Source organism: Cololabis saira, chromosome 6 (genome assembly GCF_033807715.1).
Source record: "Cololabis saira isolate AMF1-May2022 chromosome 6, fColSai1.1, whole genome shotgun sequence".
NCBI classification, from domain to species: domain Eukaryota; kingdom Metazoa; phylum Chordata; class Actinopteri; order Beloniformes; family Belonidae; genus Cololabis; species Cololabis saira.
This window is the reverse complement of record NC_084592.1, coordinates 22,786,098-22,804,958: the sequence shown is the minus strand read 5'-3', so window position 1 is coordinate 22,804,958 and position 18,861 is coordinate 22,786,098. Positions and strand designations below refer to the sequence as shown.

The 18,861-nt window shown below is 40.2% G+C and overlaps 1 protein-coding gene across 2 annotated transcripts in view; it reads right to left on the bottom strand.

The window, feature by feature from the left end:
* Positions 1 to 18,861, bottom strand: part of abca12 (ATP-binding cassette, sub-family A (ABC1), member 12) — a 71,092-nt gene that overhangs the window by 38,699 nt on the left and 13,532 nt on the right. For both annotated transcript variants that reach the window (XM_061723726.1, XM_061723728.1), the window contains exons 15-28: positions 18,571 to 18,735; positions 18,138 to 18,346; positions 17,742 to 17,875; positions 17,510 to 17,624; positions 13,789 to 16,407; positions 12,727 to 12,839; positions 12,416 to 12,483; positions 12,109 to 12,257; positions 11,882 to 12,012; positions 10,436 to 10,578; positions 4,058 to 4,225; positions 3,633 to 3,850; positions 1,279 to 2,226; positions 1,010 to 1,116 (exon numbers count right to left, since the gene is read on the bottom strand). In XM_061723726.1, the coding sequence (XP_061579710.1) occupies positions 1,010 to 1,116; positions 1,279 to 2,226; positions 3,633 to 3,850; positions 4,058 to 4,225; positions 10,436 to 10,578; positions 11,882 to 12,012; positions 12,109 to 12,257; positions 12,416 to 12,483; positions 12,727 to 12,839; positions 13,789 to 16,407; positions 17,510 to 17,624; positions 17,742 to 17,875; positions 18,138 to 18,346; positions 18,571 to 18,735 (5,287 nt within the window). The remainder of the gene's footprint in view (positions 1 to 1,009; positions 1,117 to 1,278; positions 2,227 to 3,632; positions 3,851 to 4,057; positions 4,226 to 10,435; positions 10,579 to 11,881; positions 12,013 to 12,108; positions 12,258 to 12,415; positions 12,484 to 12,726; positions 12,840 to 13,788; positions 16,408 to 17,509; positions 17,625 to 17,741; positions 17,876 to 18,137; positions 18,347 to 18,570; positions 18,736 to 18,861) is intronic.

Below are 18,861 nucleotides of genomic sequence, written 5' to 3'. Positions count from 1 at the left end.
GAAACTGCTAACAAAGGGATTCTATGCACTAAAAAACATTATCACGCAAGCACAGACGCAAATTAAAAGGAGGTCATGGATGTCCACTTGTGTGAGAGCAAGGGGAGACGTTTAGCGAGGGCGGATAGGATAAGTGATTGAATTCTACTTTGCTAATGAGATTTAAAAAGGTGCTGAGTGGCTTTCTGCTGGAGAAGGGCCATATGGCCTCGGGCTCTTTGGGAGCTCAAGCTAAACTGGTGTGAAGTCTTATCTAATGAATTAATATCTGCAGCACTATAATCACATATAGAGTCACAACAGCAGTAACAGAATGCTTTATGGTCTTCCTTTGGTTTTGCAATAACTATAAATTTGGGGTTGGCACTGTTCCAAGCTGTGTGACTGTTAAGTGGAAGACTGTATGTGCGCAGTCTCCCATTACATACATACCATCACAGAAAGTATGTAAACACAAGCTGCTGCATCATTTTGAGCTGTACAGTACAACAACCATTACAATAAGAATGAGTGTTGAGCGAGTAGCTAATTTTAATTCCACATCTTAAATATCTCAAGTTAAATGGATAAGGAAACCCATACATTTCTAGATTGAGTCAAATATACAGCAGAATTATGATTATTATGTTATAGATGATAGATTATAGAATTATGTGATCACCCTTTTTACGTTTTATGGACAATCTGCCCAATGATTCTCATTGACAAAGATTAGATGACGATTCATTATTTTTATTTTATTTATTTAAAAAAAAATATATATTTTTTTTTTATTTTATTCTTTACTTTTGATTATTATTACTATTTTATGTATTCACATATTTTCTGTTGAGTACTTTTGCTGAGGAGGTTGGGGTGTTTTTGGGCTTGTTATGTATGTTTTGTATGTTTGTTATAAGAGTGAAAATCAATAAACAGAATTTGAAAAAAAAAAATATATATACAGCAGAATTGAATGATTAAATACCTAAAGAAAAGGACTAAAACAAAAAAGGCATTTTTAAATTACCTTGAGATTCCATGGCTAGCATTGTGGTAATATTCTTAATCTCAGAGGAGAACGGAAAGCCATCAGGAAGTATGTTGACTGCATCCACAAGGAGATCCATTGATGGCCTAAAGAAAATGGAACAAGGAATATTTATGAAACAGAGGCTGATATAATAGTGAACTATAAGTCAAACAAGCCTGCCAGGGCAAATTCAGGTCATAAGGAAACATTTCCTTCCCATTTCCTTCCCTGACTTCTTAAGAAACATCTGAGCAAATGACACTTACGTCTCAGACATGCCAGGGTGAGTGACGTAGGAGAACATCCCAAGAGCAGCGTCGATGGTTTCCTCCCGAGAGGCATTCAAAGCCCACGGCATGTCACTCGTCAGTCCCTTCATCACAACATTCAGATCAGGATTGGAGAAGAGCACGTGAACCGTCTCCATCATTTCTGTCGTGGTGGGAGGCTCAGAGATGGATCTGAACAGAGCTGGGTAGTCGATGTAGAACAAGTCTACGATGTCATCCATGGGATTTCTTGTCATCATCGTTGAAAGATCGCGTCTTTGCCTAACCCTCATCATGTGGTGACCGCCTGCCATTTCTGAGTGATACGCACCAACCTGCTGGTCCATGTTGGGCAGAAGACCACTGGTGCTTACCAGTTGCCTAAACATTGCAATAATGTTTCCAGCAAGGTCTTCAAAGAGTTCTGCTCCTGGTGGCAGCTGCACGTTCATCCCAGTCAGGACAGACAACAGAGGCCTGAGGACGTCATACATTTTGGGCAGCAGTTGGCTCAGCAGATCCACTCCAGTGGCTTTAGTTGAGGCCAGCCACAGAGACATCTCAACCAGATTCTCCACCATCAAGCTTGTGTCGTTGGATGCCAGAAGTTTCTCAAGTTCATGGTAAATCATGGGCGAATCTCCAAAAACGTTCATGTCGATCATCAGTTCGATAGCGTCCCTTATCATTTCAGTTAGAAGAGTCTTGTTTACTCCGGAAGGATTTCCCCACATTATGGAGAAGATGTCATTTGAGGTGATGTTTGCAGAGGTTAGAAAGATCATTGCCGCTTCTCCAAAGAGGTCCTGACTTGTGCTGCTGTTTTCAACCAGGTGGTAGTTGTCCAGGACGTAGCTCAGTGCTTTGAGTGTAGCTTCAGTGTACGGCCGTAGGAAAGGAGCCACAGCAAGCAGCTCATCTGACAGCTGTTCGATGGAAGACAAACTGCAAAAGGGAGAAATTCACATAGGGTTAGAATTCATATAGATGTGTATGGGGCAAGGTTTAGCTTACAAATGTTCTCATTTCCCTTTATGTTATTCTAATAAATACAATGTATAGTTTAAACTTTGACTTCTTCAGTTTAAATAATGGCATAATTATTATGGAAAAGTATGCAGTTATTAAGTCTAAAAATGCGGTACTGTAGCTTTAAGAGACAGCATCCTCACGCTGGTTGTTGAGGCGAGTAAGCGGTGGACCTTTTGCAAGCTGTGGAGACACGCCGTTTTCATGCCATGTTCTATCCTATTTAGTTTTTAATTAACAAAGGCCAATTCTGTGGACATTTTGTGACACTTGTGGAAAAAAAGTTGTTTTTTTTTACTTTAGGTGGATGTCGGGTGGATTGTAAAAGGCTACATTGACTGGATACATGTACACCACAACCAACAGCAGGTTAACAAATTAGAATTAAAAATTGTGAGATTTTTTACACGATTTAAAGCTCTTCTACTTACAGTGCAAACTGATTTTCTGAACTGAACCACTTTAATAGATTGCACCTAACATTCTTGATACATTCAATCAATGCCATGATCCCACAGACCTCTAATTTCTCACATCTGGAAAGAAAGAACATTTCTTCATCATCTCCCTTAATGCTAATTCACACCATTTCATCCTCGGTAATAGACTGGAGAGTCTTTCCACTGTGATCACTGATCTATAACTCATGTAGTGAGACCTGATTGATTCCCTGCGATATGCAGAATGTGATCCTTATCACCATGCCCGGCTCATTATTGCAGCTGGCATAAAAAAGGAAATCAATTTTAAAAGGATGTCTCAGATAGCTGAATTATAGTTAAGCTGCTATCTGTTCAGGCCTGCCTGTTTTTTAGGCAGACTTGCATTAAATTAATCAATCTGAATGCAAATGTGATCTCTCCAGTTCATGTGTTATTATGTATGAATGAAATTGGTTGAACTAGTGCATTGTGGATAATGTGGTAGGAATAAATGGAGTGGTAAAATCATGGTGAGTTTATGTATACTCTAGGTGATGCTGTGTCTGCATAGGAAAGATACTAAATCTAACAGTATTAGATCAATCAAATGAAATGCTGTCAAATATTATCAAACTGTCATTTTCCGTGTTTTTTTTTTTTTTGTTGTGCCTGCATAATAGTACATTTAAATTGATTGCTCTGCACTTTCAAAAATAGGCTTTGAAAATCCACAGTTAATTAGATGTGATGTTTTGTCAATAAACAGTTAATTAGATGTATATGAAATGCCAGATTTGTTACGAGAATATTCTTGATTTTCTTTTTAAGAATATGAATCGTAATCTGAATAAAGAGCATATCATGTCAGAGATGACATAATCCTACTGTATATTAGCTGACCTGTTTTGCAGCTGCATGTCCTGTAGCTGCTTGTACCAGTTCATCTGGGCCTCCAGGCTCAGAGTCTGGCCCGTCAGCTCAGAGAACAGGCTGGAGAAAGTCATGATGAACTCCTGCATCACCATTGTGCGGTTAATGCTCACTTCATACAGGGACTGCACTGTTTTGACAATCCTGCCAGCAGCATCACTCACACTCATGGGTCCCACACCCATGTGCTGTACAGGGGACAAGCAGCAGAGATGGACTGTTAGAAAATGTCAGTTGTCATTGTGTGTCAAAACTGCCATCTAGTGGTGAAACTCATACTTGCACTTACAAATTGGATTTGGCACAAATTTTGTAGAAGACAAAGGTACAATCAAAACAAATGTGTGTTCCTCTCTCCCTCAAATAGCTGTTTGACTCACAAAGCCTCTACTCACGCTCATGTTCAGGTGGGAGTAGACAGTCTGAGTTTCAGCATAGGCCTCCAAAACAGGCTGCAGGCTGATGGCACACCACATGGCGAATGAAGTATCATTTAACTCTGCTGTCTCTCTAACAGACTCCCATATTTTGAGAGCCTCGCTGCATTTCAATGTGCCATTTGCCTGCAGCAAAACAAAAAGAGAAACACCTTATTGATATAACCTGTTCAATTCCTTGTGCTGAGAGAAAAGAAAACAGAACAAATAGTCTGCGACAAAGGGCACGGGCTCATGGGAAAAAACCTAATTGCTCTACTATTGAGGTTTACAGAGAAGCAATGAAAAGGGCATAAATATCACACAGGTATCATCTCATGATTTTACTGTAACACACCCATACATGTGTTGTATATAAAACAGTATTAGCATAGAGTTTCTGTGAGGTTAATCAACTTTTGAATTAAGATTGTCATTGTGAAAATAAAAAACTATCAGAATAGGAACAGAAGTTACAGGCAGGCCATTCCCTGATGGTATTTAGGTATTTATGGCTTTGTTAACAGCTGAGCAGTGTCTTTAGACACATCTGTGCAAAGCCTTACAGAGTTTCTTGTTTGTCCAGAAGGTGCTCATTTATTGACCCTTCATGTAGTTTCAAGACGTTTAAGCTGACTTAAAGGTTAGCTAGGTTTAGTTGGACCATCTGATAACACGAGACCCCCATGAAGTTTGGCCTGGTGACTTCTGGTTTGTAAATAACCCAGTGTTTTTAAAAACCATCTGTTCAAACCTCCAACAAGAGGTCCTGTTTTAGTTGACCTCTTGACTCTTTGTGTTTTAAGGATGTCTGTTTGTTTCTTCATACTAAGAAAAGTCATGTGTGTGACCATCTGTTTTTGTCAATCGTCCATCTATACATTCACTGTTCCAAATATGGTCATTCCTGTCATCCTTTGCTGAATAAAAGCGCCAGCTCTGCAGACAGCCAGTTGAGAGAAGTTCTGACGAGCTAAGAGAAGGGCCGTGTTGCCTAAAGCTTCTCAGGATTCCTCTCCAACCTTCTGCAGAAGGCCATTGAAAATCATTCCATAAGTCTCCGGTGTCTTTGTCTAAGTTAATTAATGTATGTTAATGACTTTTTAACCTAACATTTTGGTGCAGAGAAACCCGGAATCTCAAGTTCTGGCGATGGAACGGCGTACGGTCAAAGGAGGCCATCTAAAAATCTGTCGACAGCGTTCTGACTTCAGGAACGGGGCCCAGATTGATCTGCGCTGTTCCAGAGTCCAGACGACGAGATTTCCGAGCCAGGGAAGGGCACTAGGAGACTAGGTGAGAGACCTCTTTTGAGTGAAATTCTGTGTATACTAACAAGAGGTTAGCGAAAATGGTGTTTGGCGGCGGGTCGGGGACCTGATTTTTATGAAGGCATAGAGGCCTCTAAAAATACTGCCTAAAGAGCAGTGCGTAAGACCAACATCTAACTCGGTCGGGGACCGGCTTTTGAAGTCAGGGGACTTTAAAAGTACAGAATTACGAGAAGGGGTTTCTATTTGGAAATGATTTTTAATGGTTGTGTTTTATGTTTGTCTAATGTTTGTCTGATGTTTATGTCTGTTCAATGTTTGGGGTTTTCAAAATTGAGAGGAAAAATTTAAATTGTTCACTAAAGATCAGGCTAAAACCAAACTGTTGAAAAAGGAAACTTGTGTCCTGAGAGAAACTTAGGAAAGAAAAATAACTGGCGAAAAATAGCAGAGGCGTGGTTAAGCTGAAACTTATGCTTAAAGAATCTCAAAAGATGCTTAATTGATGGGGAGACGTCCTCAAACTTAAGAAAATGGAGACAAATCTTGCAAAATAATAATACACGAAACTTAAAAAGAAGTAAATGGACTAATTTAAGACTAAAAGAAAACTGATTAAATGTCCAAAACGGGACAAGGTTTAGCAAGAAAGAAAAAGGTAAAGAAAGCTACGTGAAGATGGGGAGAAGTGGGGGCTGCAGCTGGGTGTGACTCTCTGTGTCTGTGTGACAAGCTGCAGCTCTGTGTGTGTGTCTCTGTGTGTGTGTTTGTGAGAGACACTCTCTGTGTGTGTGTATTCATGAGACCTTGTGAAACAGCTGCAGAGTTTGCAGGGCCAAGCTGCAGAGAGAGTGTGTGTGTGTGAAAGCATGCTCCGGTTTACGAGCGGCTGCAGGCTGAGAAGTGAGAAGCTCTCCTTATGGAGGAGACGTAGAAAAATGGAGAAATATAGGTTGTTCTATCATTCTAAGCCCTGAATGAAGGCATAGAATCATAGAAGGTTTAAATTGGGTTAATTCATCATTTAATTTGCAGATTACTTTTGTAATACTGTATTTGACTCAGATTGTATGGAAATGCAATTCTTGCCATTTGCGAGTATGAGGTGTGCATGATTTGGGTTGACTGTTACATGAATGTGAAACAAATCAATCATTTGTCCTTACTCTGTTTGTGAGCACCGCTGTATTTTTAGAATACAGTGGAAGGCTGTTCATGAGCCTACTGTCATTTGTATGTCAGTGATATTTTACACAGAAAGGGTTGTATGGAGGAGTCACAAACCCGTTGAACAATCTTTTTAGAAAAGAAAAAACTCTGAGTGCATACTAGCCTATTCACACTGAAAATGTGTACATTTGTGATCAGTGTTGCTACCATTTAGGTTGTGAGTTCATCTGAAATGCACCAATTGAGTTTGGTTATTGTAGTTTGAGGAGAAGTAATTTACACATTTGCAGTGATACACAAACCCACATGCAGATGATCTGAAGTTGTGTTTAATGTTAGTGGGTTTTTGTCTATGTGTAGTTTACGCATGGGAATTTATCCCACAATTTTCTTAAGACTTCTATGAGTTTTCATAAGGGGAGCATGCATTTGCGTTGCAGCATGCAAACAGAAGATTAAGAATCTCCTGAAGACTATATGATTTATCTGGAGACAATTTTCTGACAATTTTATGACAATTTTCTAGCGTTTCTTTTGATTTGGGGAAAATAGAGCTCAACAACAGTTGAGAAGACATTATTTGATAGAATGCTCCTTTAAGTCCGATGTTTTGTGACTATGATTTATTGTTTATATATATATATATATATATATATATATATATATAAGTTCACTGAAGACTACTGTTTACGTTGCAGAAGAGTTGCTGCACTGACAGTTTTTGTGTGTTACTTTAATAAGATCATAACCTACTTGGGTTGAAATAAGAACATTTTTCAATGAGAAATTCTGTAGTCTAATCTACGGTGGGAGACAGAATTTTAAAGGTTTTGCCCATCTAATCTGGTGATGGGAGGGGGGATCTCTGAGGGACATAGATATCCAACCCTAGGGGATCATTAAGTCAGACTTGCCGACCTGCCAGGGTGCGAAGGTCAAGAAGTGGGAGGGCCACTTATCTGGGGAGCCTGACTCTGGCAGCCTGACTCTTCCAGGGAGAAGTCAACAAGGAGGGGGTCTAATGACAACGAAACCCCCACCCCTGTCGGCATGCAAAAACATGCTGTGAAGCAGACCAGTGCTTCCAAGGAAGTTGTTCCCCCTGGTGGCTAAGTTGAGCCATAGGGAGTTTCTATGGCTCAACAGGAGGGAGTGGGAATATGTAGGGGTACATATGATACATCATGAGGATTAAAATACTAAATACCCTTTAAAAAATTTTTTAGTAGGAGCTTTCCGACATGTTGCAGATACAACATGAAAGGACCTATCCATTTGAAGTTGTTCATATGGATTTCGTTCTTGGAGTGAACTAATGGCCTGTTAAGTTAAGGCTCAAGAAAGCCATGGCCTGAATGACGGCCATTAGTCGAACTGTACATGAGAATCGTCTTCTTGTACGCTGCTGTTTTCTTCCTCTCCCCTCTCCTAAAGCAGGAACTGCTGAAACTGGGTAACCGGATCCTGAGTCGAGTGGTGAAACGTCATCACCCGTCAGGACGGGCCCTTTTGCTGTCCAAATCAGGACACCGACAGCACCGGCAGCAGTAAAGGCTGCTGAATGATCTACTGCGTTCACCAGTTGCAGTGAAAGCTAGCAGAGAAATGCCAGGCTCGAGTAGTGCGGGAAGTCGAGCGGTACCACAACCTTTGCTCGCCGAAGTAATCAACTGATGCCTACTCGCCAGCCCGGCCTGAAGAATATGACTAGTCAAACTGACTTGCGACAACAAACTAGGAGAGGAGTCCGAGGAATGGAAGAGACTTTTTCACTACTGAGTCATGCTGACATAATGACTGAGATTACGATTCCGATTCCGACTATTACTGTCTTTGTACTGTTCTGTGTTTTCATTACCTGTATGTTTACAATGACACTGGAGTGTTTTATTTTGGGTGCTGTGAAGTTTCAAAATGACAAGAGTAGGGAAATGTGAGGTTAATCAACTTTTGAATTAAGATTGTCATTGTGAAAATAAAAAACTATCAGAATAGGAACAGAAGTTACAGGCAGGCCATTCCCTGATGGTATTTAGGTATTTATGGCTTTGTTAACAGCTGAGCAGTGTCTTTAGACACATCTGTGCAAAGCCTTACAGAGTTTCTTGTTTGTCCAGAAGGTGCTCATTTATTGACCCTTCATGTAGTTTCAAGACGTTTAAGCTGACTTAAAGGTTAGCTAGGTTTAGTTGGACCATCTGATAACACGAGACCCCCATGAAGTTTGGCCTGGTGACTTCTGGTTTGTAAATAACCCAGTGTTTTTAAAAACCATCTGTTCAAACCTCCAACAAGAGGTCCTGTTTTAGTTGACCTCTTGACTCTTTGTGTTTTAAGGATGTCTGTTTGTTTCTTCATACTAAGAAAAGTCATGTGTGTGACCATCTGTTTTTGTCAATCGTCCATCTATACATTCACTGTTCCAAATATGGTCATTCCTGTCATCCTTTGCTGAATAAAAGCGCCAGCTCTGCAGACAGCCAGTTGAGAGAAGTTCTGACGAGCTAAGAGAAGGGCCGTGTTGCCTAAAGCTTCTCAGGATTCCTCTCCAACCTTCTGCAGAAGGCCATTGAAAATCATTCCATAAGTCTCCGGTGTCTTTGTCTAAGTTAATTAATGTATGTTAATGACTTTTTAACCTAACAGTTTCCGCCATGTCGGAAATCTTAGAAAGATATTGTTTTTCAGGTATACACAAGACAAAGTCTCATACTTTAAAAGTATGACACATGACAGCAGCAGCACACAGTATCTCCTTCAGTGCATTATAATTATGAATTATGGGAATAAGTGAATTATGACAATTATATAGATAAGAGAAGAAAAGCATGAACTGGCTCTGGGTAAACAATAAAAATGAGAATAACTCTCAATAAACTCATTTCAAAGTTACCTCTCAAATCAGAGAGATTTCCTAAAAAAAACTTCATTTCTCAGCCTCGGAAGAAACTAGAAACATGAAAATAAAGCCATTTTAAAGGGCAAACCTTCTGCTTTTACTTGAAAATACTAACTCTGCCTTCAAGCTTGTCAATATTTCCAAACAGTTTATCTTGAAAAGGCTGATGCGACGTGTGCATCGCTCCAGGCTTGAAAGAAAAAAAGAGTAGTGGTTGATCTGAGCAGCAATGATGGAACTTAGTAGCAACTATTGCATTTCTAACTTTTAAAGTTCATTAATAATTTGCTTCAATTACCTTGATTCAGAACCAGGCTAGTTTTTTACCCTGTGTTTGTAACCTTTACGCTTGGCAAACTTCTGTTACACTGGTGATCATGCAATAAGAGCAGGCAACCTGCCAAGGTAGTATTAGAGCTCTTTCTGCTCTTTATACAAGTTTTTTTTCTTGACAGATCAATTTCATTTAATCAGATTACTCTCATTATTCTGTGACCAAAAGTCTCACCAAAGACTGCAGGGTATTTTAATGATACAAACCATAAAAGATTTAATAAGCAAATCCCAGCAGGCAAACAGTCAAAAGCTACAGTACAATACATGGTGATAACAACCTTCAGAGCATTAACCTATCAACACATGCCCACATGTTGTTTGTGTCCTGGTATGAGAATGCCATTTGTCTAGAAACCAAGTGAAATGTAAATAACTGGGCAAATGCCAATGCAGGGAGTGGTTACAGGTAGATTAGGGTACAAAAACAACAGTTTAATCTTCAATCTGTCAAGTATTATCAACTAATCTATGAACAGAGCCCTGATGAGGAACAGCTATTGTTAAATGCAATGGTGTATGACGACTTACGCAATGAAAAGGGGGCTTTGTTCTCTATCCCACTCTTTCTCACATAAGCACATACACAAACATGTATACAAAAGAGTCCTAGAGAATGACTGTGAAGACACGCACACACACAGTGACACAGCGACAGTGACACAGGAGAAAACATTGACTAACCTGTTGGGCTGCTTGAACTGTGTGATCAATGGCATGCTGCATTTCCTCTGAGAGTTCAGACAAGTTAATGTTACTGGCGTTCACAGTCGCTGCGATGTCCTTTATCAGGATGATCACAGGAATCTGGAGGCTTAGAATCATCTCTGAAATGATGAGAGAATGACGCAGAGAATGACCATCATTACTTACGTACATGTTCTTGGAAGTAAACATGTCAACAGACAAGTCATTCAGAAAAATGTAATGTTACTTCAAATTATTATTTTAGATTACAGACCTATGCGACAACAGACAAAAATGCCAAAACCACACTTATAATAAAGCAAAATAGTTATTTCTAGTGTTATATTAATCATCTATAAGTAAAACACATAGTATGTGTATCTAAAAGCAGCATTTATGGATATGAATTCAGGCGCTTTGTTAGGGGCTCAAGAGCTTATATACTACAAAGTTCCAGGATATCTTTAGGCCGACTGGTTTCTATAAATCTTAAAAATGGAATTCACGCAGAGGGGAAACACATAGACGGTCATCAACACAGTAAGTCATAGTAAGTAAGCCATAACAAGAAAATCCTTTTCGTGTGTGTTTATTGTATAATGAAATTAAAATGTATTATGTACTTAGATTTTTCCCTTGTATAACTTTTTTTTACACAGGTGATGCAGAAACATCAGTCGTAGGGGTTAAGTTTGGAAGATGTCCTGAACATCACAGTCTAATTACATGCAACTTAGGGCTGCACGATTTAAAAAAAAATAAAATAAAAAAAAACATTTTTTTTTTTTTTTTTTAAAGATGGCTGCATAAAAAAAGGACTAGGCCTATGTTCTAGGTTGTTGTAGTCCTGTCATGGTCAACTATCATGTTGTCATGTTTGTTATATTTTGTTAATGATTGTGGATTACATTTGGAGAAACATCTACCTTTCTCATCACCTGACACATATTGCACATAAATATTGTTAAAATTGTTATTGTTAAAATTATTTAAAGACAAGAGAGATGTTTATTGTTTTTATGTTCAATGTCAGCTATTACAGCAAAAAGCAGCCAGAGGAATAATTTGTTGCCTCAGAACTACAGGATCTGTTACAAGTCCCCTTTCTGAAAGGGTGTTCAACTCAGGGAGGAACAAATATTGTTCAAAATTGTTATTATTGTTTAATTTATTCAAAGGTTTGTGTAAAGAAGACAAGAGATGTTTATTGTTATTATATTTTTGTTCAGCTGTTGCAAAGTTAAAGTAATAAGTGCAATAAATTTTATATTGGAAAAAAATCGTGAGAGAATCGTGATCTCAATTCTAAGCAAAAAAATCGTGATTCTCATTTTGTCCAGAATCGTGCAGCCCTAATGCAACTATTTAAGTCTATTTTTTCTGGATAAATAAACAGATGTTTCACAGTGAGACAACATTTCTGTGGTTCAGTAATGTCCGCACCATTCTCTGCGTGCGTGTTCTTCACCACCCTTTCGATGGCTTTTTCAAGCAGGGGTATCGCGTTTGTGGTGTCGTTCCACACATCTGTTCCTTCGAAGGTTGACAGGATGGTTTTCAGCAACTCTTCCAGTCTTTGACAAAACACATGGCAATTGACATTAGGTCTGATAGCACCAAAATAATGATTTGTTTGGTTTGTTTCCATTAAGCTTCATAATCAAACTTACTTTTCCCATGTGCTTTGGTTTGCCTTCCCGGTCATTACCTGCTCCAGAACTGGAACAAGATGAGCAAATCCCTCCAGAGACGGAGCCACTGCATGTGAGCCTGTGCCTCCCATAACAAGTTGCCAAAACATGCTGAAGAGTTTGCTCATCTGTCAATTAAAAAGTGAACGAGTTAATTAAATTAACTTAATGTAATGAGCCCTGATTTATTTGCAGTTTGAAACAGACAGCAACTTTGAATGCATGACGGCATAAAAACAGTTTAAAAGCCATATAAAAGACAAATAAAGTTAGGCATACACTTTACCTGGCCAATAATTTCTGGCAACGTCTCAAGCGATGCACCAGCAAAACTTGTCCAGAGACTCATGTTGCCTGAGTTAATTAGAAATATTGAAAACAACATGAATTTCAATTTTAATACTCAACATGCAAACACAGCCTTCTACTTGCTTTTACAACTTTCAAAAGACACACTGTTGTGCACTGATCCAGTTTCATCTTTAGCCTGTCAAGCATCACCGCTGAGATAATGAAGGGCACAGCATCACGTCTGCTTCATCGCATTTCAGGAGAATTCAGCTGTCCACCCACAGTGATACTGAGAAGTTGACTTGCCTTGGCCAGAATCCAGGATGAAGTGAGTGATGTTAATGAGGGTGGAGACGTAGGCCTGGGCTGTGCTGTTTGGTGGCAGGAAGCTCTGGACTGTCATCATTTCATTCAAAATTCTGCAGAAGCAAAACAAATCAATACACCTGAGCAGGTCTTGTCAAAAAGGTGGTCATATTTAACCAGCAATGTAAAAAATGCAGCTGCACACAGTTTGTCTCAGTGTGGTCTGATTTATCCGCAACAATGCAAAGGACTGTGCATTGTGCATTTATGTGTTGTTGTTTTTTTTGTTTTGTTTTGCTACTTTTTAAAAGTGGAAGCGACCGACAAAGCAAACTAAAGTATTATGCATATCCTTGAAAATACAAAATGGTTATACAGCAGTCATGTTGACCTGCTGTGCCTTTTGGTAAAACAAAAGTATCTTAATGAGAGCACTGAGGATGAAGCACATCCATGAAGCTGTGGGCAGATAGCCAAAACTACAAGATAAAATATGTCTTCTGATGCTCAGAGCCTACAGATACTGCACATTCTGGGTTAATCAAAATGTGTGACCCCTTTTGACACAAAAGTCTGCTGAATAATCCACTGAATTATATTTGTCAAACAGTAGTACTGCATTAAATGGTTTTATGATGGGCCGCTCGGTGGCGCAGTGGGTTAAGCAAGCAGCTCATATACTGAGGCTGCAGTCCTCCTGCGGTGGTCGCAGGTTTGAGTCCGGCCAGTGCACCTTTGCTGCAGGTCGTCCCCATTCTCTCTCTCTACCCCCTTCCTGTCTGCAGCTTGAATGAGGGGCCACTAGAGCCCAAAAAATATTGAAAAAAAATGGTTTCATGATAATATTTTTAAATTGCCATTTTACCATAGTATTTTTCATTTAATAACATTAAACATAAGCTACTATTCTTTATTATTATTTATATAAAAGGATTTTAAATTGTGGAAATGCTCTAACATTTTCTTTTTTTTAAATCGCCATCATTTGTGTGTAAATTTCAAGGCCTTTTAGTTGCATATTTTATCCATTCCCAGAATAGCAGAAGTAGTAGCATTACTCACATCTGATTCCACTGATCCACTCCACTGACTTCCTCTGCGCTCTCAAAATACGTAGTGATGACTCTGATCCCCATAATCAGGTATTCTGCAAACATTTCTGGTATTATCTGATGGATGACTCTCTCAGCTCTCTTCAGGATGAGTAGGGAGATGTTGCGTGATGAGGCAAAACTCATGTTTGCATTGACGATGAGATTTAGTGAATCTTGCACAATCTCCAGGATGTCCTCCTCTACAGCAGGTGGAAGTGGGGCCACAAAAGTGGTCAACACCTGCATTGCCCTTTGGACTATTTCTGAGATTGCAGCCGCCAAGTGTTCACTCTGTAGGCCACCTGTTTGCTCTGCCACCATTAGGACTTTGCTCAAAGACTGAGTGATGTTGTTTATCATGGAGAGATAGGCCAGTTGATCATCACTGGCAAAATGCAGCATTGTCTCCATTAAGTGATGGAGATCTTCCACAGGGACGGATGCTGTCATGGAGGAGTTCCCCCACTGGAGCATACTGGTCAGGAGTGATGGGACGCTGGGCTGTTTCATCCACTGCTCGATGAGGTCAAGGTAGAGTTTGATTTGATGCTCGGTTGAATGAAGAAGGGTTGTGTTGACCAGTTGATCAAAACCGTAGGTGTTATTCTGAATTTCTATGTTGAACCTGATGTAATCCAACATACGGCGAATGAGCTCAACTGCTGCCTGGCCAATTTCCCTCACCCCATCTCCATTTATAGGGTACTGGAGGCTGTTTACCAGGAACTCTACCTTCTCACTGACAAAAATGGAGAAATTTGTCTGAGCCAGCTGCGATGTCACTTGCATATGCGCAATGTCGAAGAGGGGATGAAGGAGCTCTGAAACTGAACTGTTGCTGGTGATATTTTCCAGGTTTTTCAAGTACCACCCAATGAGCTCCAGATACGCTTGCTGTGCATGTAGGGGATCCTCTATCAAGGTGATATTTTCATATGGTTCCATGTTGGTGACCAGCTTTATCAAACCCTCCAGCATTCTGATTTCTTTTATGATGTCAGGAGTGTTGAGGTGGTGCACGTGAAGGCTCATCTTGATATTAGCCAGGGTGGTGTTTAAGGTGTGCACGATAGCTGCGCTGGGATCGGAGCTGAAGTCAACTTGCATGACATCACTGATGGTTTTATTTACTATTAACTGGATTAGAGAGAGGATGTCTTTGTCATTATGGAGGGCGGGTAGGTTTGCTAGAAAGCCGCTGACCCCGTTGATCAATCCCATGACACACTGGGCTGTCACTGTCTGGTTATTCTGAGGTTCAAAACACTGCTGAACATTTACAATCCCCATCACATTTACCATTAGGTCACTTATGTTTGCAGCTCCAGCTAGTGCAGTAATGCCATTCAGCTCCTCCATGGTTAGATTTGACCATTCCAGAGCATTCTGGACACTGGACACTGTGATGTTTGGTGTAGACATGACCAGTTTGATGAAGTGAAGGGTCTGTTTAAATGTTTCCATGATGGCAGCATCACCCGGTGACAGGAGGAGTGAGAAGAAGGTGGATGAAATTTCTTCATGTTTCAACATTGATTGAATTGAATTGATTGGGGCTATTTCAAGAGTGACACTCCCATTGGCAGACAGCATCATATCCACTATTTGATCCAGGAATGTGAAAACCTCTGAAAACCCAGCTAAACAGTTCTGGCCTTCTGAACATTTGGTCATCTCATCTTGCAGAGCCTTGAAGTCCTGGAGGAAGTGAATGGCATCACTTCGGACAGGAGGTGGTAAGAAAGCTACAAACTTGTTGATAACAATGTCCTGGGAAACATTTGGTCCAGCCTGAGTGAGGTTCAGAAGGCCCTCAGGTGTGAGGAGGTTGAGAAAGTCCATGGAAACCATGTGGAGGTCAGAGACTTCGCTTACGTTCAGCTGCCCACTTTGTATCAGGCCTTCAGTTAGCCGCAGTCTGTAAAGAGAGACCACAAACTCTTGGAGCTGACGTAGGTAGCCGAGAATGATGTCAGTTGGGTCACCATTTGGAGAATCCACCATCGTCTGCAGAAGCTCCATGGCACAGAGGATGGCTTCAGCGAGGCCAGCTGAGGTCTGGTTGGTGAAGGGCTGAATGGCTTCTTTGAGACGGGCCACATCATCAGGGTTCAGGTGGCTGGAATACATGAGTAGACTTTGTCCCATGATGTGCGGGAGAGACACTGTGAGGTTACTCTCCAAGGAAAGTAACTGCATTATCAGTTGTTCCAGTTCGGGCATCGTTGGATCCGTTTCATTGAAGGTGAAAAGATGCTGGTTGAACCTGCTGAGCTTTGAGGCTACATGGAGCACCGTGGAGATGTTGACGGGACCCTCGTGGAGGAGCAGAGGCAGCAGTGGCTGCAGACCTGTGGACTGGAGCAAGTCGCTGATCAGAGGAACCATGACATTGGGGTCTGAGATGTTTTGGTTGGGGAGAATGGAGATAGTCTTGACGAAGCCATCCAGTTCAAGCATGAGGTTAGTCAGAGAGTCAGAGAGAGCATCTCCACCTTTGATCTCTTGTTTTAAATACGAGGCTATGAGGTGACTGTACATGTCCCCATACACATGTTGCAGCAGATTCACAGCTCCTTTGAGGGAACTAGAGAGAAAAAAGAGTGAGAAAGAAAAATATCTGTGATATAAATAGGGAAATAATATTCTGCCCCTCATTATCAGTATTTTAAGCAACACAACACAGTGTATGTGTCACAAACCCGATTTGTCATTCCCTGTTTCAAGTGAGATGTTGCCCTGCCTCAAATATGTGTCCTTAAAACTTCGCTGACACCACTGGTGGCCACGGTTTTGTTGGACTTTCTGGGATCCTTTCTACTGCACCTTTAAGAAACCCACCTCTATTGTCGTTTTTGTCTAAATGAGTCTGTTTCTTCCTCACATAGAAGAAAAACCAGTTCCTGCGTTCATTCAGCCTGTAAGCTGATCTTCATTGAGGTCGCAATGAAAGACAAACATAATATGTTTAAACCTATAATACAATATTATAATTTAATTTTTCTTTACTGGTGGAAAACAAAAGACTCATTACATCCATGAAAGGTAATTGGAGTCAGTAGCTTGCATTTGTGAACTTTAATAAGTGAAATAGGATTGGAGATGTGGTCGAGAGCTCCTTTGGTAGATAAAAAACACTTTAACATGTTCGGTCTGCTATTATTAAAAAGCATCTGCTGATGTGAACTTTGACCCGAATAAGGAAATCCCAAAGTATGTTGGAACTGATCTTTAAAACAAAGTACATATTAATAACATGAAAACATTATCCAAATGGTGACGTATGTTGCAGGATCCTGGACCACATACCAACACTGAGGAGAAAACTAATTCTCCAGTTTGCCAAAACATCCCACAAAATAATATTAGGTTGGCCAAAATCCTGGTAAAAGCAGAATAATGCAGCAGGACAATAACACTAAGCACATCTACTACAGAAATGGCCCAGTCAGAACCCAAAGCTTTGTAGAAAAAGGTTGAGCATGGGAATAAAAATCCATTAAATTTTAGTGCACATTCAAATTACTTTCCCCCAGCCGCTGGCAGCTTCATACATTATAGACAGATGAACTTCTTGAAAAAATTTATAAAAAACAGAAATAGATTCTAAATATATGTTCAATCACCAGCTGAAATTCAGTAAAGAAAAAAGTTCCACTGAACATGAAACTAAAAGTCTGATAACTTACTTCACCACTACATCCTGACTCGGTGACATCAGAGCCTGAACGATTGTTTCAACAAACTGTGGCCACTTCAAACCAGTCTCGCAATGAAGGGCTAAAGACTGGGTGTCAACAGAACCTAAAGGACAAAAAGTAAAATAAATATAAGATTTAATTAATTCTATACTAAATATGTATGTATGTCTGTATTTTTTATTTATTGTAGAGATGTGAACAGAGCAGAAGATCGGCTCACAGTTGGCTGGCTGAGAAGCGACTCCAGGCCTGTAGTTCAAAATCCAGTGAATCATGTGGAAATAGTTCTTTACCTCAGGCCACATCTCACTGTTCTCAATCATTTCTCCAAAGTCCACCATGAACATGACAACACTACAAACAAGACAAGAAGCACACAGCATTTAGAAAAAGAAGCATTATATGCGTTGTCTACCATGTACCGTACACAATGGACAGCTACTCCACCCTTCTTTTCATATTTGTTATGTAATTATCTTGTGTGTATTTTTCCTAGCCCTAAAAAAGTAATTACATGATAAATGTGTTAGATAAAATCTTGCCCTGATTATTCCCCTGTAGAACAAAACACTTTGAAATGAAGTCATGCAAGTACATTGGGGGAAAATGTCAACACCTTTGTTGAAGTGTTCCCGTAACATCATTCCAAGTGTTGTCTGGAATCCAGTTCATCCTGTATGCTCCTCCCAGCTCTGCGAGCAGTCTGTCCAAAAATCCCCCAAACTGCAGGCTGCTGTTATACAAGTCGTGCCACTCAGACAGAATCATGGGAAGTGTTACATTAAAGTCTGCTTGGCCTGTGAGGGCGCTGTACACTTCTTGCACCTGAAGATGATAAAATAATAGGAAATAGCATCATTTGAGATAAGCTGCTGCATCAAGCTGATATTAGAAGATCTGCCACAGAAAATATAAGATAACAAGATAAACATGAGCTCTGTATAACTCACATGTTTCTCACATATTGTAGGAATGACAAGATACTTTATCATCAGAAGTTGTTGATATGTTTTCAAGGGAGAAAAACACTCAAATTCTGTACTTTTTACCTCTTGGAACCAGGTCATCCAGTCCATCATCAAAGCCTGCTGTAGAGAGGAGCTGTTTTGGCAGATCAGTGATCTCCAAACCTCCACCTTTACGCTCTCGGTGGATAAGAGCCACTCGAAGGGTCTGAGAAGTTCTTCACATGCTGGAGGCTTTGATTCAAGAGTCTAAAGACACAAAAGAAAAGTCACCTGGTGAGCATGTCCTTACTTTTTCACTGCTTGATTTTCTTTTGAAAATCTTAAATACGTCATGACCTGCCAACAGACATAAGTCACTGACTCATGCCAGTG